Source organism: Podarcis muralis, chromosome 15, assembly GCF_964188315.1.
Source record: "Podarcis muralis chromosome 15, rPodMur119.hap1.1, whole genome shotgun sequence".
Taxonomy (NCBI): Eukaryota; Metazoa; Chordata; class Lepidosauria; order Squamata; family Lacertidae; genus Podarcis; species Podarcis muralis.
In genome coordinates, this window is record NC_135669.1 from 12230986 (window position 1) to 12248735 (window position 17750).

The 17750-nt window shown below is 42.1% G+C and overlaps 1 protein-coding gene across 4 annotated transcripts; it reads right to left on the reverse strand.

Moving 5' to 3' along the window:
* Positions 1 to 284: 284 nt before the first annotated feature.
* On the reverse strand, positions 285 to 17715 carry CCDC15 (coiled-coil domain containing 15). 4 transcript variants are annotated; one of them, XM_028708183.2, is made up of 11 exons: positions 17568 to 17715; positions 16036 to 16264; positions 14978 to 15127; positions 13756 to 13962; positions 11909 to 12025; positions 9968 to 10123; positions 8292 to 8396; positions 5908 to 6011; positions 3796 to 4062; positions 2828 to 2976; positions 285 to 1387 (listed from the first exon to the last, which is right to left on the reverse strand). In XM_028708183.2, exons 2-11 carry the CDS (start codon positions 16216 to 16218, stop codon positions 1269 to 1271), a joined length of 1557 nt encoding a protein of 518 aa, XP_028564016.2. In that variant the 5' UTR covers positions 16219 to 16264; positions 17568 to 17715; the 3' UTR covers positions 285 to 1268. The 4 variants fall into 4 exon arrangements, with proteins under 4 accessions (XP_028564016.2, XP_028564019.2, XP_028564015.2 ...); XM_028708186.2 differs by lacking the exon at positions 17568 to 17715 and adding an exon at positions 17442 to 17561 and having other exon boundaries at positions 9968 to 10120; XM_028708182.2 differs by lacking the exon at positions 17568 to 17715 and adding an exon at positions 17442 to 17561.
* Positions 17716 to 17750: the final 35 nt, after the last annotated feature.

Consider the following 17750-nt stretch of genomic DNA (forward strand, 5'->3'; position numbering starts at 1 on the left):
GAACTACCACACTGAATAGAACAAGTCTGGAATCCAAACTGGACATACTGTAAGGGGGCACCAAACACAAACACAAACACTATAATTCTGGGAGTAGAATAGCAAGTTATATGGCACCTGAAAAAAAGCCCTATTCTTAGTCATTCACATATTGTGGAAAAATGACAATCCCCCCAAAAAACAACTCTGTACTCCTCACATATCACTGCATATGTGGTTGTTGTGTCACAGCAGAGAAGGGACCGAAAGGGACAGTCGATAGTAGACACCAAGGGGGGGGGGGGAAATGGAAATATTTTTATTGGAATGGGTCAGCACCAGAGTACTATCATCCTGCAAGATAAAGAATGCTCCTTGTTACAAATACTAATATTTACAGTTGGGAAGGTAATGAATTAAAACAACCTGGCATCTCATAACAATTTTATTTTGCAAGCAACAAATAAAGGCTTGACTTCAAAGTTTCACTTCGTAGAAGAGTTTGAGAAGCAGAATGTGTCCAGAAGTGTTCCTGCCCGAAATAGGGATTCAACTTATCAAAAAGGGAAAGGAAGTTGTACTATTTCAAGACTCTTACCTGCCCTCTTAGTTTCTAAACCATGGACTCAAATAGAAATTCTGGTATAACAGCACCTTCAGAAACATGTTGAATCACATACTTTCACAAAATTCACATTTGCAGAAATTCTTTATTCATCAGATCTAAACATTGCTAAGCATCATCGCTATCAGCACCAACTATCCTTTTGGAATGATCACCCTCTCTTAGAAACTTTCTGCATATTGCGGTTTCACAATATGCATTCTGAAAGCCTGGAGTTTTTCTTTTTTAAGAAAAAAGCAAGAAAGAAGAGGCAAGCCTTGTAAAATGGACAGAAAATAGATACAGCTTCTCCTCAGAGCCTCTCACTCAGCATCAAAAGCAAAGCTTGAACCATGGAGTACAATAAGTTACTCTTGCATATGCTTGTATGCAGAAGTACGCAGGTCTGGGTTTGGCTGAGCCAAGTCCTCTTAGTCCATCATATGTTCCATGCATGAGGTTTTAGTGTTTGACATATTAGTAACTTATAGGACGAGATAAACACACAGTATTGGCACAAGAATGGAAAGGAAGTACCTTGGGGCAGAACTCCTTTCCAATTTATTTTTATTAGGACCTGGGGCACACTCCAGGAGGCGGCGAGACTTGCATGCCAATCACCTACTTGCAGGCAACTTGACTGAACTGTCAGGGCGTTGGGTAGAACCAATTCCGAAGTCCTCTTTCAGGAATTCTTAGCACGAGCATGTACGGTAGCAAATGTATGAGCAGTAAGTCTTGTGTTTGAACCCCCATCAATAACATTGCAAGATGAGATGACAGATTGCAAAGCCTGAGCATAAGCTGAAAAAATAATGGAAGAAAATTAGCTTTTGGTATAAGCTTGGGAAAAAGAAAGAAGAGGTGGGGAGCAGGTGATGGAGAAAGCACGAGAAGAGGTTTCTAAAATTATACGTAGTGTGATGATAGATAACTTCTATACCCTCTCCCACAATATAGGACATGGATTCAGTACCTACAGAAATATTTTTTCACGCAATCCATGATTTGAGGAGTTCATTGCCACAAGATGTGACCACTGGCTTATCGAGGGCTTTAGGTAAGTTCATGGAGGGTAGGTCTGGAAAAAATGGCTATACTAAATGCCACTAGATAGATACAAGTTGCTAGCAGGCAACTATGGAGAAGTGTTGTGGCCTTCATATCCTGCTTGTGGTTAAACAGATGCAGCTGTTAGGCACTGCGAAGAACAGGATGCTAAAGGGACCTTTGCTCTAATTCTCCAGGGCTGCTCTTCTGTAAATGTTGTTAACTTGGATACAGTTAACTCAGAATCGGTATTGTTCTACAGCTACTTGCTGAATAAGGAATTGAGCAAAGACAACCCTTTGCTTTTGACCAAGATGTGCCTCCCAATGTGAAGAACATTCACAGGATCCATAGGAACTGTTACAGCGCCACTGAGCAGCAGGCAAGTTTTTAGCATGACTGCTCAGAGATGCAGTTGCTAGGAAGACAACAGCTTGGGGAAATAGTTTAAAGTTTTAGAACAAGCTAAAAGGCATACGCAAGCGCTGCTACATTGCAACCTTGGTAGAAGAGTCTTGGCTTAGAATGCATATTTGTGGATCTGGTACAGTGGTAACTCGATTTTTGAACGTAATCTGTTCTGGAAGACCCGTTTGAGCTCCAAAACATTTGGAAACCAAAGCATTTATTTACGGAAAACTCAATATGGAAGCCGCATGGCATGTTTGACTTCCGAAAAGTGTTTGAAAACCAAAGCATTTACTTCAGGGTTTACAGCATTCAAAAACCAAAACGTTTGTAAATGGAGATGTTTGAAAACCGAGTTACCACTGTATATGTCCAACCACAGGCTTACTAGTAAAAACAATGTGAATGGCAACATTAGTTGCTTACCAGCCGCTGCAGACTAGTCTCAAAGCCCTTCTACTCACAGAACTAAGATGTTCTGTAGCTTGAGCAGGGCTAATGGAATACCCCAAAGTATTCCCTATACGGAAACTACAAAGAGAAAAGGATAGTTGAAAAGAAAATGCCATGGGATGGATGCTTAAGCAGAGTCCTTCAGATTAAATTCCAGCTGGTGTCTGATTAAAAATCCACCGCCATTTCTGTCTTTCATGAGACTGCAACCTACTCTGCTAGGCACTAGGTGTTTCAAAATACGCTGGTATCCTCTTCCACATGAGCAATGCTAAACAGCTGCCGGGAGGAGCAACAGATGCCAGTGATAAAGGATGTCAGAAAACCTTGTACCTTTGTGATTTTTGTAGAACACACAATTGTTGGCGCAGCTATCAGGGTGAGAGTCCCAGAAATCTGTCCCACAGAAGCACAGCAGAGGCAAGCTGATATTATACATTTTGATCTTCTCTCGCATCTGGGCTCGTAATGCTTCTACATATCTGAAACAAAACGCACACAAAAACACCCTTACTTTCGTCTATTAAAAACAGACTTTTGGCCCTGAAAAGGGCCCCCAAAGTGGTTTACCAACACAAAGCAAAGCCAGTTTAAACAATAACAGGATTGATGCATTAAAGAAAAAGAGCCGTGTCAAAATACTCAATCTTTAATGCAGGACTGTAATAAAAATGCTTTCACTGCCCGCCTAAGGGTATTCAAGGATGAGGACAGCCTAACCTCCCTAATGGGTGTTTTGTATGTGTGTTGGTGACTGATGGCATATGAATCCCTTATGGACCGGCCAATTATTAGGCCTTGCAATTAGGTTGCCCAAATGAATATGGGGAGCAGGCACCTGGGTTCATTGCAGTCCTTGAGCACTGCATTGACTCATATGGCCACATGGCCCTGTAACCACCACTGACTTTGGTGGTTGGCTGCGATTGGCCACAGCCGTTGCAGTGGCTTTGCTGGCTGCCAAGAGCTGCTGCAATTGCTCTGATGACTTGCGGGGATGTTGGCTGATGTTGCAGTGTGACTGACCACATAGTACCTAGCTCTCAGGAACACCTGGGGTCTACTGGAGTTCAGCTATCTTTGCTGGTGGTGATCCTTGTCAGTATGGCCTCCCTCTGAATATAGCTGCTGGGGACAAACAAGGGAGGGAAGGGTTCTTGTCAGCACAGTGTACTGGTTTGCCATTGTGGGAAAAGAGATGCTGAACTCGATGGGCATTTGGTTTGTAGAATGTGCTCTCAGTTGCTGCATCTGGGATTTTAGGAAGAGAAACAAAGCTCCCCTCGAATATTTCAGCTCACCTTGAATATTCTTTATTTCTCTGTTGCCTTTCCGCTACCTTTTTCTTCTCCAGCATATCCCCTAGTTTAAGATGTTCCAGTTTTTCATAAGCTTTCCCTTTGGCATTAACATCTCCTTGGGAGGCCCTCTCTTGTATCTTCAGTTCCCCTGCCTGGTATGTCTCCTGTATCCTCGGTTCATTGTCATAGTGCCTCTCTTGTACTCTCTGTCTCTCCTGCATCCTCTGTTCCTCTGCATGTCGTCGAAGCTCCTTTTCCTTCTTTATTCTATGGGCAAGAAGTGTAATTCTATTTATTCTTTCACAAGATCACACGCTATATAGCGCAGGCATAAGAATTAGAACAGGCACCCCCAAACTCGGCCCTCCAGATGTTTTGGGACTACAATTCCCATCACCCCTGACCACTGGTCCTGTTAGCTAAGGATGATGGGAGTTGTAGGCCCAAAAACATCTGGAGGGCCGAGTTTGGGGATGCCTGAATTAGAACAACATTCTCAGTTCTGCTGTTATATTCCTGTGTGGAATAATTATAAGATGGCAAACACTGGTTAAAATTCAATCAGACTTTCCTTTGGCTCCAGCATGGTCCAGGCTTGGTAATCTCTAACAAAATTAACTGTCCCTAATGTGTTTCTGTACTGTGAGCTGCATGACACATTACATGTTACTACCATCTTCTTACTTTGCCTGTCTACATTCAACCTCTACCAGGTGTACTCCAGAGCAAAAACATGGGCCGTGTATGGTAGGATCCAGGAGTGACCAAGTCCTTGCTTCAAAACTTAGCCATGAACTCACTAGGCGGTCTTAGGAAAGACACACACAGAGCACCTAAAATCTGCAAAATAGGAAGACTATTGGTCTAACCCAGGGTTTCCCAAACATGGGTCTCTAGCTGTTTTTGGACTACAATTCCCATCATCCCTGGCCACTGGTCCTGCCAGCTATGGATGATGTGAGTTGTAGTCCAAAAACAGCTAGAGACCTAAGTTTGGGAAATTCTGGTCTAACCTTACAGGACTGGTTTAAGGTTGACTGTGATGTTTTTGAATCCTGAGAAAGAGCAATAAGCAAGTAATATCAATAAACCTGCACAAGTCGATTTTTGAACTAATTATTTGTTTAATTCATAAATAACATTTATATTATGCGTATCTTCAATAAATCACCAGTGACAAATAACCCTCAAAAAACCTATGCCAAAAACCCCCAAAAGGTGACTGAAAAACAAACATTTTCAAGCAAGCTGGATTACTTGCAAACAGGGAGGCAATGTAATCTCCCATAGCAGGGTGTTCTGCTACTACTTCTTTATTCACTTTAAATTATAAACAGCTTTAAAAGCTCCATCAAAGCAGTTATTATCCATAAGTGCTAAATGAAACTTCCACATTCAGAAGCAGTCTGCTGGGGACAAGTGGATGAGGCCTAATGCCCTGCTTGTGGACTTCCCACAGACACCTGGATGGTGACTGAAAACAGCAGGCTGAACTATATGGACCTTTGTCTGAATGAGCAGGGTCCCTCCGCTGCCAACTTGCCAAATCAAAGCTATTCAAATAAGAGAGGAAAGGCACAAGAAAGTAAAAATATTTACTTAACAAAGCCATGCTGCTGAAGGAAAATAATCTCATTTGACACTTCTCTCCCCACTGCAGCAATTTCCTTAATATTCAATATTTGAACGAACTTTACTGCATCATAGTAAAATTTTCATCTATAAAAGCCATGGGAGTAATGGCAGGCCAACCTTATCCTAAATAATTAAAAACAAGATAACTAACTCCTCCCCACCCAGTTAGCAAACTGAAACAAATAAACATAACTCTGTCGTGGAAATACAAGATTCTTCACGTGTTTTCGAAAACACAGCTGCCTCAAGGTGCATTTTCCTTGAGCGATCTCTATACTATGAGGAGACTGAAGGAATCCACCTGGATGCATTTGAAGAGGCCCCAATTAATTATAAAAATTATTTTATCTTTTGGCACTTTCACCCTTTTTATCTTAACAGCAAAAATAGGTTTATGGTTTCCAGTGACTTCATGGCTGCCATGATATGGCCCTAATAAACTGAGAGCAAAAAGATGGTCATGTGTAGAACACGTACTTCTCCATTTTTCTCTGCCACTCCTTCTGCCTTTGCTGCTCCTTTACTTGTTCTCTTTCAATATCCATGAAGAGGCGCCTGTATCTCAGGTACTGGCCTTGGCGCTACAGAAAAAAGATGCATTTCAGAGCAGTAGTGGTCACGGCACATGCTCCAGCTGCTTTACAGAGAACTATTAGTAACCATTCCACCTGGCTGCAACCAAGAGAGAGGCTTGGCCTCACTGCCATTTAGCTCCCTCTCTGCCTGAATTCGCTCCGTGAGTAGCTATTCCGTCTACTCACAGAACGTTTACATCAGTGAAGAATTCATTCTTTTTAATGCACTTATTTTCACAGTGTCCTCCCTTTCTCTTTGTGCTTTCGAGTCACATCTACAGTGGTACCTCAGGTTACATACGCTGCAGGTTACATACGCTTCAGGTTACAGACTCTGCTAACCCAGAAATAGTACAGTGGTGCCTCGCAAGACGAAATTAATCCGTTCCGCGAGTCTCTTCGTCTTGCGGTTTTTTCGTCTTGCGAAGCACGGCTATTAGCGGCTTAGCGGCTATTAACGGCTTAGCGGCTTTAAGAAAAAGGAAACAAACTCGCAAGAACTCGCAAGACGTTTCGTCTTGCGAAGCAAGCCCATAGGGAAATTTGTCTTGCGGAACGACTCAAAAAACGGAAAACCCTTTCGTCTAGCGAGTTTTTCGTCTTGCGAGGCATTCGTCTTGCGGGGAACCACTGTACCTCGGGTTAAGAACTTTGCTTCAGGATGAGAAGAGAAATCGTGCTCCGGCGGCGTGGCGGCAGCAGGAGGCCCCATTAGCTAAAGTGGTGCTTCAGGTTAAGAACAGTTTCAGGTTAAGAACGGACCTCTGGAAGGAATTAAGTACTTAACCCGAGGTACCACTGTACTAGATTGCCCATCTGCTAGCGGGAACTGTGTTTGTTCCTTCATTTTCGCAGTGACAAGGAAGCACCGGGTACTCTATCATTACTTTAACAAACAAAACCGAGATTCCAGAAAGCAGGGATTCACTTTTTCTGGATTAAATAATCTAGAATTTAGGAGTACATATTGCAATTACCCCAGGATCTTAAAAGTGCAAAATGCCAATCTATAGAAGCGGCTGCCAGGGCTTTTACTGTACAAGATCTAGCATACTACATACTCTTATTGCTTAATAAAAATTTTTTGGTGCTTGTCCCCACAAGTGTATTTACAGAGCTCAATAAAGTGGCAGCATTCTGCAACTACAGTCAAGTTATTACAATTTATTGAAGTGGTCCAGTTACAAGACACAAAGACCTCCTGAACCAGGTTTCCCTCTGCTGGCCAGCATTTAAATCACAACTCCGTATTTTGCTGTGACTCCCCATTTATGAAAGTGTAACATTCTAATGCCTGGTTTATTCTCAGTTTTACCCTTGGGTTTTAAAGAACTCACACTCTGCCAGTTGCTCATATCTCACTCAAAGTCCCGATCCAGAAATGCATCTCTATTTATTTATATTGCCTGCTCTGGAGATGTTTTATAAAAGAGGTAGTACCAAAACTGCCTTTTAAAAGGTTTTGGTATGTTAAGTACAGGAGGCAGCACTTAAGCAACTCCATGTTTGAATTCTGGCAGCACTAGAGATTTATTATAGTGAATCCAGCTAGGAAATTTTACCATTTGTCCGCTAACCAGCTACTAGAAAATAGCAGAAGTGTTCTTGCCCCTCCCTTTTCCCCTACTTACACCTCTTTAGCACCATCCTAGGCCTAAGTCCCTATAATTTATGATGTGGCAGCAGGGCTTAATGAAGCAGCATAGCCACATCACCACCCAAAGCCCACCGATAGGAAGGCTGGGGGAGAGAGAGGAAAGGAGGGGGGGGGGATGTCTCTTTGCTAAGCCAGCTCCCAGGCTGGTGCAGCAGAGAGACACAGATTGGGCTGTCTACCATTACCTGAGAGCAGCTAGAACATTTCTGAATCCAACAGAATGTGTGTTGGCCCAGATCTGCTCCCCAAAAACACCCCATTTCAGTGGTTCCCGCTTGCTACCGCAGCAACAAGCTTCTGCCTTTGGGCTGGGGGCACAATGGGACTCTCCCCTGCCATTAATAGACCTCCCCTGCCTAAAAGGCAAGCAGAGGGATGCCTCCATCTCCTCCCAGTACAGTAAATTGGGGGGCTGGATTTCTCTGCCCAGCTATAACCAGTGGCAGTCATATTTTTATAATGATGGCATGTGTGTGTGTGCATACGCACACAATTGACTCTCGGCATTAAAATATCCCATATCCCTTAAAACGTAAGCAGAGAGGCAGAGGATCACAACTGCCGTCACCACAGCCTTCCATTGTTTCCTCATGAAAATTCATTTGCAAGGTGAATACAAGACTATATACCTGCTTCTTTGATTCTTCTTTCTCTGTTCCAGGCCAGAGTATCCTGGCATCTCGAGGTTCATTGCCAGCTGTGGGATAGGTACTTTTCAGTATCTCATTATTAACCTACAAGGAAATCAGAGCAAGTAGCTAACTTCTCACCTTTTGACACAAATACAATAAATAATAAATAAATAATAATAATAATAATTTGTTTATACCAACAAAATATTAAAATACATAAAAGGCTTCCTCTGAAGTTTTAACATATAGCCCTTCTTCTCTTTTAGACTTTGTATTTATATAGATAGATATTGATATAAAACCCAGCAATGGACACGATCCATCCACAGCAAAGCACTGGAAAGGTTCATGCATCTGCTTAATTTTCTCATGGATGTCAATGGGACTTAAAACTGTTCAGCTTTGGGGAAAAACATATCCCATGTTTGATGTAACATTTTAAATTTCTGGTGCAGTATTTTAGGTTTTTTTGAGTCCAGTAAGTAGTCTGGAAGAAGGCATGAATCTTATTGGTCCATTTCATGAGCATCCCATAAAAGAATGGGGCATTAATATAATAAACATAGTTTAGTAGACTGTAAATGTTTAAAGAACCATTGCAATGTATCAAGTATATGTGGGAATGTTAAGGAAGGTGGGAGAGGATATATTGTTTTGATATTATCCCTCCTCACTCGTGCTAGTGAGTAAGCAGCAGAGCACATTCCCTTTGCAACTTATTGGAAGCAAGTTGAAGATTCGTTAGAATCCTTTAATTAAGCAATTCAGTCTGGCTTGTCCAGTCTGGATTGTTCCTGGTAAGTTTCCCCTTTATTTCCCTCTTAAAATAATAATAATACAACACAGTATTTTTTAAAAATAAGAATAAAGTTTTTCTTACATTTAGTTCACGGTAGTAATCTGAAGACAGGCTTTTTCTTGTAGTTACAGTGAAAAGAAGTCTGAACTACATCTCAGACTTTTGGCTTGTGGGCTCCCATTCTATGTGAAGGTTGAGCCATACGCTGGCTGAGAGTCCAAGAGTAAGAGAATAAGAGTCCCAAAGAGAGATGGTTGCATGGCCAACCCTTTTATCTGGTCAGCTAGGGTCACGCCTATCTACCTGGTCAGACATAGGGAGAAGAAGCTCCAGAGCAGGTATGACAGGATGTCCTCCCTGTCTGGAGCCACATTCCCCTGTGTGTCCATTCTAGGCAGCAAGAAAATGTTGTAGTTGACTGCTCTAGTATATCCCACAGTATATACCCAACCCAATATTTCAGGGTTTTTATTGTTACACTGTCCTATAAAGCAGGGGTGAGAAACTTGTGTCCTCCAGATGTTGGGACTCCAACCCCCAGCATCCCTTTCTATGAGCCATGCTGGCTGGGGCTGATGGGAGGTGGAATCAAGCTACACCAGGATGGCCACAGGTTCCTCATCCCTGCAATAAAGAGCGGTTCAAAATTAGTTTAGCAAACTATAGGAAAGCAAGCAGCTAGGAAGACATAGGAAGTCTCATGCATGCCATGAGAACGAGTTCAATTTTCTTCCTCTCCTTCAATGTCACAGCCTCTCACACAAGGAAATAGGAGAACAGCAAGGGCGATATTCTTCTAAAACAAGTGCCTCTTCTGAACACAGAACTAGTACAGCTAACATCAGCTGCAAGACCGGCATTGGAGAAATCTTACTTTCTGAAACTGCACTGTATAGTATGAGTCTTTGTTCTGCTGTCCTTGTTCCTGCCCTTGAAGTTCAGCTGGAAGGTCGTGGTGTCCCACAAGAAGAAACTCGCCTCTGTCACCCTCTTCTGCATTGCCTGGAATTGTCTTGGGAGATGCTGGCTTCTAAACAAAGTAGAAGACCTTATTTCAAAAGCCTGTTACATGAGCCTGCCAAGACTGAATGGCTTTACTGAAACGTGTAAGTCATTTTGCACTGCATTAGCCGCTTAAGAGAGTTTTTATTTGAAAATTGGTACATGTAATATTCAAAATAAATACACAAACCAAACAGGGGAGATGGTTTACTCTTCAGAAATCCTGCCCCAGTCTTGAGACACAGAAGCGTGGTTCACATGTCACATTAAACCATAGTGTAGTGAGCGAGCAGCATGCTCAAAATGTTCCTACGTCTCCACCCCCATCTTTCAGCCTGGACGCTGAGATCCAGTGCCGAGGGCCTTCTGGTGGTTCCCTCATTGCGAGAAGTGAGCTCACAGGGAATCAGACAGAGGGCCTTCTCTGTAGTGGCACCCACCCTGTGGAACACCCTCCCTTCAGATGTGAAGGAAATAAGCAGCTATCCTATCTTTAAAAGACATCTGAAGGCAGCCCTGTTCAGGGAAGTTTTTAATATTTAATGCTGTACTGTTTTTAACATTTGATTGGGAGCTGCCCAGAGTGGCTGGGGAGACTGAGCCAGAAGGGCGGGGTATAAATAATAATAATAATAATAATAATAATAATAATAATAATAATTAATAATAATAATAATAATAATAATAATAATAATAATAATAATAATAATTGCAGTACTCTCCCCTGCTCCTGCTGTGCCACAGATGAAGCAAGCCAGAATCCAAGGAAATCAACCACTAATTCCAATTCAGATGACCCAACAAGCCAGACTGGCTTGGTTTGTTTAATGTGGTATATGAACTGGACCAGGATACTGGCAGATCCATATGTCAGGGACACGTAAATCATTTGCCCCGCCTCCAAAAATCCCCCCACCCCAGCTGAACTCTGAAGGGGAAATAATGCTACAGGAGAAAGCTGCCATTAAAAAACCTGCTTGCTGGTAAAAAAATATGGTTTAATTCACCTTTTTCGCCCATGCTGTGCCTTAAATCACAGATGAATTTCCCTTCTAATTCATAGGGATTTGGCATTGCCTAAGTTGGGTCATGCCACTGCCACACAGACATTTTCACAAAATGGCAAAACATCGCTCTTAACAGGGCAAGTTGCCCACATAAGAGCTACAACTTTCACCTGATTGCTTGATGTTGTAAACAGCTAGATAAGCTATCATAAGATCATGTTCTCATCACTTCAGGCAATTACCTAATAGGAGATAAGGCTAAACACACATTTGGTATCACATTAATTGGACTGTGTGAACTCACCTAGCTAAAGTCACCCAATAGCAAACTTTAAATACATCTCTTGGTCTGAATGAAAACCTGCACTCCTTGTCCTCTGGGCTGGTATTACTTTGAGATTATGAACAATTATGTTTTTAAACAGAAAGTTTATTAGTGTTAGGAAAGCTACATAAGGCTTTAGAAATACTGGCCCTATGATCTTAATGCATAGTTATGCTAAAGATTCAGAAGTGGTAGAATCCAACTCATTCTTCATTTATCACAAAATCAGGTTCCTCTATTGGTATGTCTGAGGGCACTGGAGAAGATTAGCATGGCAGAGAACCCAGAAGCATAGAGCAGGAACTGAAAAATAAAACTGGTAAGTTGAAATTCAGAGATTACCTATACTTGTCTATTTACAATTACTCCCAGGTAATTGTATAAAGGACTGCAGCCTCAATCATGCTTCACAGATAGCCAAGTAGGTAAAGACAATATTGCAAAATGTACCAAAATAGAGAGTATTTTCTCTAGTTGTCACCTGTACGCTCAGACGGCTCTCCCAAGCACCTCCTGGAAGTTCAGGAGCAGGATCACTTTCTGACACAGATTTCCGGGAAGCCAGCCTGTGACGGACCTGTTGCACAGTTTTTCTTACCTATGAAACAGAAAACAGGCGCAGGTTAATTCTGTGGCCAGGGCAGCTGTCTACCAGCTCCATCTGGTACGCAGGCTGAGACCCTACCTGCCCACAGACTGTCTTGCCAGAGTGGTGCATGCTCTAGTTATTTCCCGCTTGGACTACTGCAATGCGCTCTACGTGGGGCTACCTTTGAAGGTGACTCGGAAACTGCAATTAATTCAGAATGTGGCAGCTAGACTGGTGACTGGGAGTGGACGTCGAGACCATATTACACCGGTCCTGAAAGATCTTCATTGGCTCCCAGTACACTTCTGAGCACAATTCAAAGTGTTGGTGCTGACCTTTAAAGCCCTAAACGGCCTCGGTCCTGTATACCTGAAGGAGTGTCTCCACCCCCATCGTCCAGCCTGGACACTGAGGTCCAGCGCCAAGGGCCTTCTGGCGGTTTCCTCACTGCAAGAAGTGAGGTTACAGGGAACCAGGCAGAGGGCCTTCTCGGTAGTGGCGCCTGCCCTGTGGAACGCCCTCCCATCAGATGTCAAAGAAATAATCAACTATTTTACTTTTAAAAGACAACTGAAGACGGCCCTGTTTAAGGAAGTTTTTAATGTCTGACGCTGTATTGTTTTTAATATTCGGTTGGAAGCCCCCCATATGGGTGGGGTATAAATAATAAATTAATTATTATTATTATTATTATTAAAAATACTACTCACATAATCGAGAATTATAAGCAGGCTGCTACTAGACTGCTCTTTTATTTTTATCTTATTCAAAAACAGATGGCCTAATAATAGAAAGTATTGATTTTTAGAAGTGCTATTTGTTTTTTCAGCAGCCTAATGAAGATTTAGTATTTTGTTTTGTTAAGTCAAGAAGAGCTAGATAGAAAATATGTACTTGCAGATTTGAGCTTGCTGTACAGCTTGGAAGGTCTGTGTAAAAAATGGTGTTTGGGGGACAAGCATTAAAATAATTCTGGAACAGATTCAAGCAGGCGTCTCTGAGCAGCACGCTACAAGTATTAAAGTCCGCAACCAAGGACCCCATGTTCTACTCCCTAATGGATCTTTGTCTTGCAGTGAACTGCAGAACCCCAATAACATGCTATGAAAGCACTGATAAGGCTTTCTTCTCATGGTGCATTATCAGTGCTACACAATATGTATTGACTCATGTAAATGTGCTCATCAGTGGGTAAGTAGCACAGTACGTACGTATGTGAATCTCTGCTTAGGGTTATCTCTACCATAACTTTAATATCATTTTGAATGTTTTCAATCATGTATCCTGTAGCCACAAAAGCCAAGATCCTGTACTTCATGTGTCTGTAGCAAGTATGAATTGTTTTCCCTGAGCAATAAAAGTATTTCTGCATATATCTCACATTCTGGGCAAAAATCAGAACAAACATGACATTTTTAAGGACTGGTGTTTTTATTATGTTTTTAGATATGTTGTAAGCCGCCCAGAGTGGCTGGGGAAATCCAGCCAGAGGGGCATTGTATAAATAATAAAATTATTATTATTATTATTATTATTATTATTATTATTATTATTATTATTATTATTATTCAGGTGCAAATAAAAGTTGTGTATATATCAGTTTTGCATCAGTAAAATACATTTGCTGACTATTTATCAGATACTTAAGATCTGAGGCATCATATAGCAATGAGACTTAAGGTTAAAATGCCCACAAAACTCAACAGAGCGAATGGTTGATATGGCGAGAAAACACTCACAGTTTTAGCATGCTCTGAAAACTGAACATTTAGGACCTTTTCTTCCAAGTCCCCCTCGTAATCAGGCCTCTGCATAGAGTTGATTTTATTACCAGTACTACAGATAGCAGAATCGGTGTTATGTCTGTACAGACACGTGCTTTTCTTGGGGGTCAATTGTAATGCAGAATCTGAAAATCCTATCACAACAGAGCTTTCTTTAAGAGCCTGCAGAAGAAAAAGGTAAAGAACAATAGAGTAATAAGAAGACGGTAGACACATCCTAGCTTACTGCTGTTATGAGGAATGATAGTCATTTAAAGGGTTTGAAGTGATAAAACTGACCTCAGAGGTCATACATCTTTATCTTTTTTATTTACAGTGGATTCTAGTGATTCTAAGACTGATATCAACTTGTTATTTTCCTATCTGGTGATAAAGTAATATGGGAAAGCAGAAGTGAGCATACTTGAGAGATGTTCCAAGGTGTGGTCTGAAGGCAAATGAGGCCAAAAAATGCTGAAGCTGAGCAGGTCTGCACAGGGGCAACCTGTATCCCCAAAGTCTTTTTATGTGGTCTCCAATACTCCCTGAAGCTGTCCCATTATTTCATGCCATAAAAATCCCTTCCTGTTTGCTCCTTATTTTTCTTGACCTTTAAAAATGTTTTCCACCTCTTCCTATGCTGTTTTGGAACCATTTGGAAGAACAGCACTTTATTTTATTTATTTTCTATAAGTTATTTATATTTAACTTTGTACTGACTACATGGCTTGGAGAAAAAATTGTCTGGAAGCCAGAAATAAATTACTTCTACTTGCTTTTCTGACCAGTAGCGGCATTAGTTTGCTGTACTTTTATAAAAACCCTCCTTGTCCTCATTTATGAATGATTCCATTCAGGGTAGTCTTTATTCTGGATTATTTAATCCAGAACACTTTTGTCTCTGGCTCCTCTCATCAGCAATGCCATACAGCCCTCGATAGATGACACCTGAGGGAACGTGGTCCTTGACAGTAAAAAAGGTTGCACTCCCCTGATGTCAGGGGCTATGGGTCCTAGATTAATGGAACGCCACAGCTTGGAACATCATGATGCAAGTTATCACCACAAATCCTAAAACCAAATTCATACTCTTTTCCATTGCACATGAGCTTCTACTTATAAAACAATGTTACTTGCAAGGAAAGAGCCTACGTGTGTAGTTAACTAAAGAAGCAGATATAAGGAGACACTGTCTTACTGCTTCATAGGACTTCTGAAGCTGGTGTTTTCTCCTCATCTTGATGTGCTGGTTCACCCTGTGCTTCACCTCCTCTTGAAAGCATTTCAGAAGCCTCTCTTTTTCTTTTCTTTGTTCTTTGTATGCTTCTTCAATTTGAGCTGCTGCAGTCTAAAGAAGATTGAAGATTGTTGAAACCAAGAGTGGGTGGAAGGTAAACTGAAGTTCATCCGTGAACCACTAGCCAATTTTGCACAGAGCATCTAGTTGGTGGGATTCTTGCAAATAATGCTGAACTAGATAGAAATTGGTCTGATCCCACAATGCACTTCTTACGGTTTTAACAAAAAATGCAGTCTTAGCATCACCTTGCACAGATTAGGTATTCCTTAAATGTCACTAGATCCCAAGAATTCAGTCTTGCTTGGAACTTTTAATACACTGGCCCAGATCCCATGTTAATGCTAAGGCAATCTATGGCTTAGCTGCAGTAGCATGGCCAGGGAAAGAGTGAAGAAGTCACAATTTTTGCTCTTGCTTGTTCATACTAAGCAATGGTTTGGCTTAGCATTACATGTAAACCAGGCCACTGGCAGACAGTAGGATTTGTGTGTTTGTGCGTGTGCGTATTTAAAGGGAGACCAAGATCACCCGAGACTCAAATATGCCTGCCTCTTGTTTATGAAAGTTATTCAGAAAGGGAATGGCATATCACCAACAACATAGGATACACAAGTTATGAAAGAAGAGAAGCTGGGTTTGTAACATAATTATATAACCTAGATTTCAAGAAAAGTTTTTTTAAAAAAACAAAAACAAACAGAGACATTACAAATTATATTACAAATATGAGGCTTTGTTAACATTCTCAGATAGCAAATACAATCCTGACAATCTGTAGTTCCTCATTCAACACCCCCACCAGCAGCAGTTCTAGAGAGTTTGCCAGCTGGAGAAGATAGCATTGGGCTAGATGGACCACTGATCCTGCTCAGTAGAAAATATCGTCTTTCAGAAAATGATGCTTTGGAAAGTTCAAAAATACTGTTGCATATGGGGTTTCCTTTCTTAGTACTTACAAAAACTGTGTTCTCTTCTTGCTCTGCATCATCTTGGGCACTCTCCACCCAAGCTCCAACAGCTACCACACACTGCGTCCTCTCAGCTAACACGTTCCAGTTCACTGCTGCTGACTGAGGCCTCACTTTTTCCTCAGTAGATCTCCAGGGATGCTGCTGCTGCTGCTTCTTGGAAGGTAGCATCTCAGCAACAGAGTAACTTCAAATCAGGGACGTCTGGAAAGAGTCTCTGTTGAAATACAAGATTGGGCTCAAGATCAGTTTCTAGTTGCACTAAGACACCACTACCAAGTCAAACTTAAGATGTTCAAATAGGGCAGGGGAGATAGTCCTGTGGCCCGCCATATGTTGTTGGACTTTCAACTACCACCAAACCCAGAGACCATGGCAGTTTTATATACGCAACTCCCCATTTGCATGGAAGGGGGGTCACGTCCCGGGTCACCCATTGAAAAAGCCTGCAAACACCCCGTTCCATCCCTGCCCTGCCCCTTTTGTGACATTTTCAGGTCACTTCCATCTTTGGAGCAATGTGTGAGTGTGCAGTCGTGCCTATATTGGACGTACCTAAAACGGTCTAGAAGGTCATGCATTCTTCATCCCTCAACTGGGGTCACCAACTGGCATGAAGAAAAAACCCCCCAGCCTAGCCCAGCTTGTGTTTCTTTAACAGAGTTTTGATCGTCAAAAAATAAACTGGTGAAGCTTCTCCAGATTTTCATTTAAGCAACTTATATGCAATTGTTTATGAACAAAGTATAAGTTTATAAACAAGTTAACTACAATCACTAAGCAATGTGGGGTCGAGTTCACCTGATCCTTACTGAAGATCAAACTGCTGTTAAAGGAAGAGCTTATAGGAGCAAGCACAAGAAGTGGACAGCTCTCCCTAAGAGACAAGGTAATTTTGCTACCTTAAATAAAAAAACCCTTTTTAATAACCTCAATTCGTGCACACTTATGCTTAAACCCTCTTATATAGAACCCTGCTTTTTACATGTTTGGCTTCCTACCTCTGTAAAATATCAAAACTAAAAAAAAATGAGTTGATTTCTTCTCCCCCAAAAAGTTCCTAAGAGCTTTTCGTGATGCCAGGCAACATTTAGAGGTAAGGCTGGTCTGCTGCTGGGGTTGCCAACTACTGTAGCTAGATCACAAAAGGGAAAATACGAAAATGGGAGGGGAAAAGGCACGTTAGCTTACTCCTGCTTCCTTTGGCGGAGGCTTCAACAACACTAGGAACTTATCCACAGAATGGAACTAAAACAGGGTCCTTATGTCTACCAGGGTTAAGCCTATGCTTTCAACACCTTTATGTACAAAACTGCTTTAACTTTTCTTTTTTTAAAAAAAAGAAGGAAAAAAGAAGCTTTAAGCACTTCCCATCTCCAAGGAAATCGCGTTACCAGAACTTCCTCCGGGGACCGAGGCTTCTTGCGGGACGTTTTGCGCCCCTCCGCTTCTCCCCACAGCATCCCGGAAAACTGCCTCCGCCGTTGTCATAGCAACTCCCTCCGTCCCCACCCGCGTACCTGCCTTCAGGGACGCCCGCCGCGACGGGCGGCGGCTGTCGCCATGGCAACCGCTTCAGGCCTCGTCTCTCCTTCCGGCCGGCCCCGAGCAAAACTCTTCCCCAACCGGAAGCGGGCTGCCAGAACTCCGTGCCTTCTTCTTCCCCTCCCAAACCGTCCTTTTTTAAAAACGCCGCTTCCGTC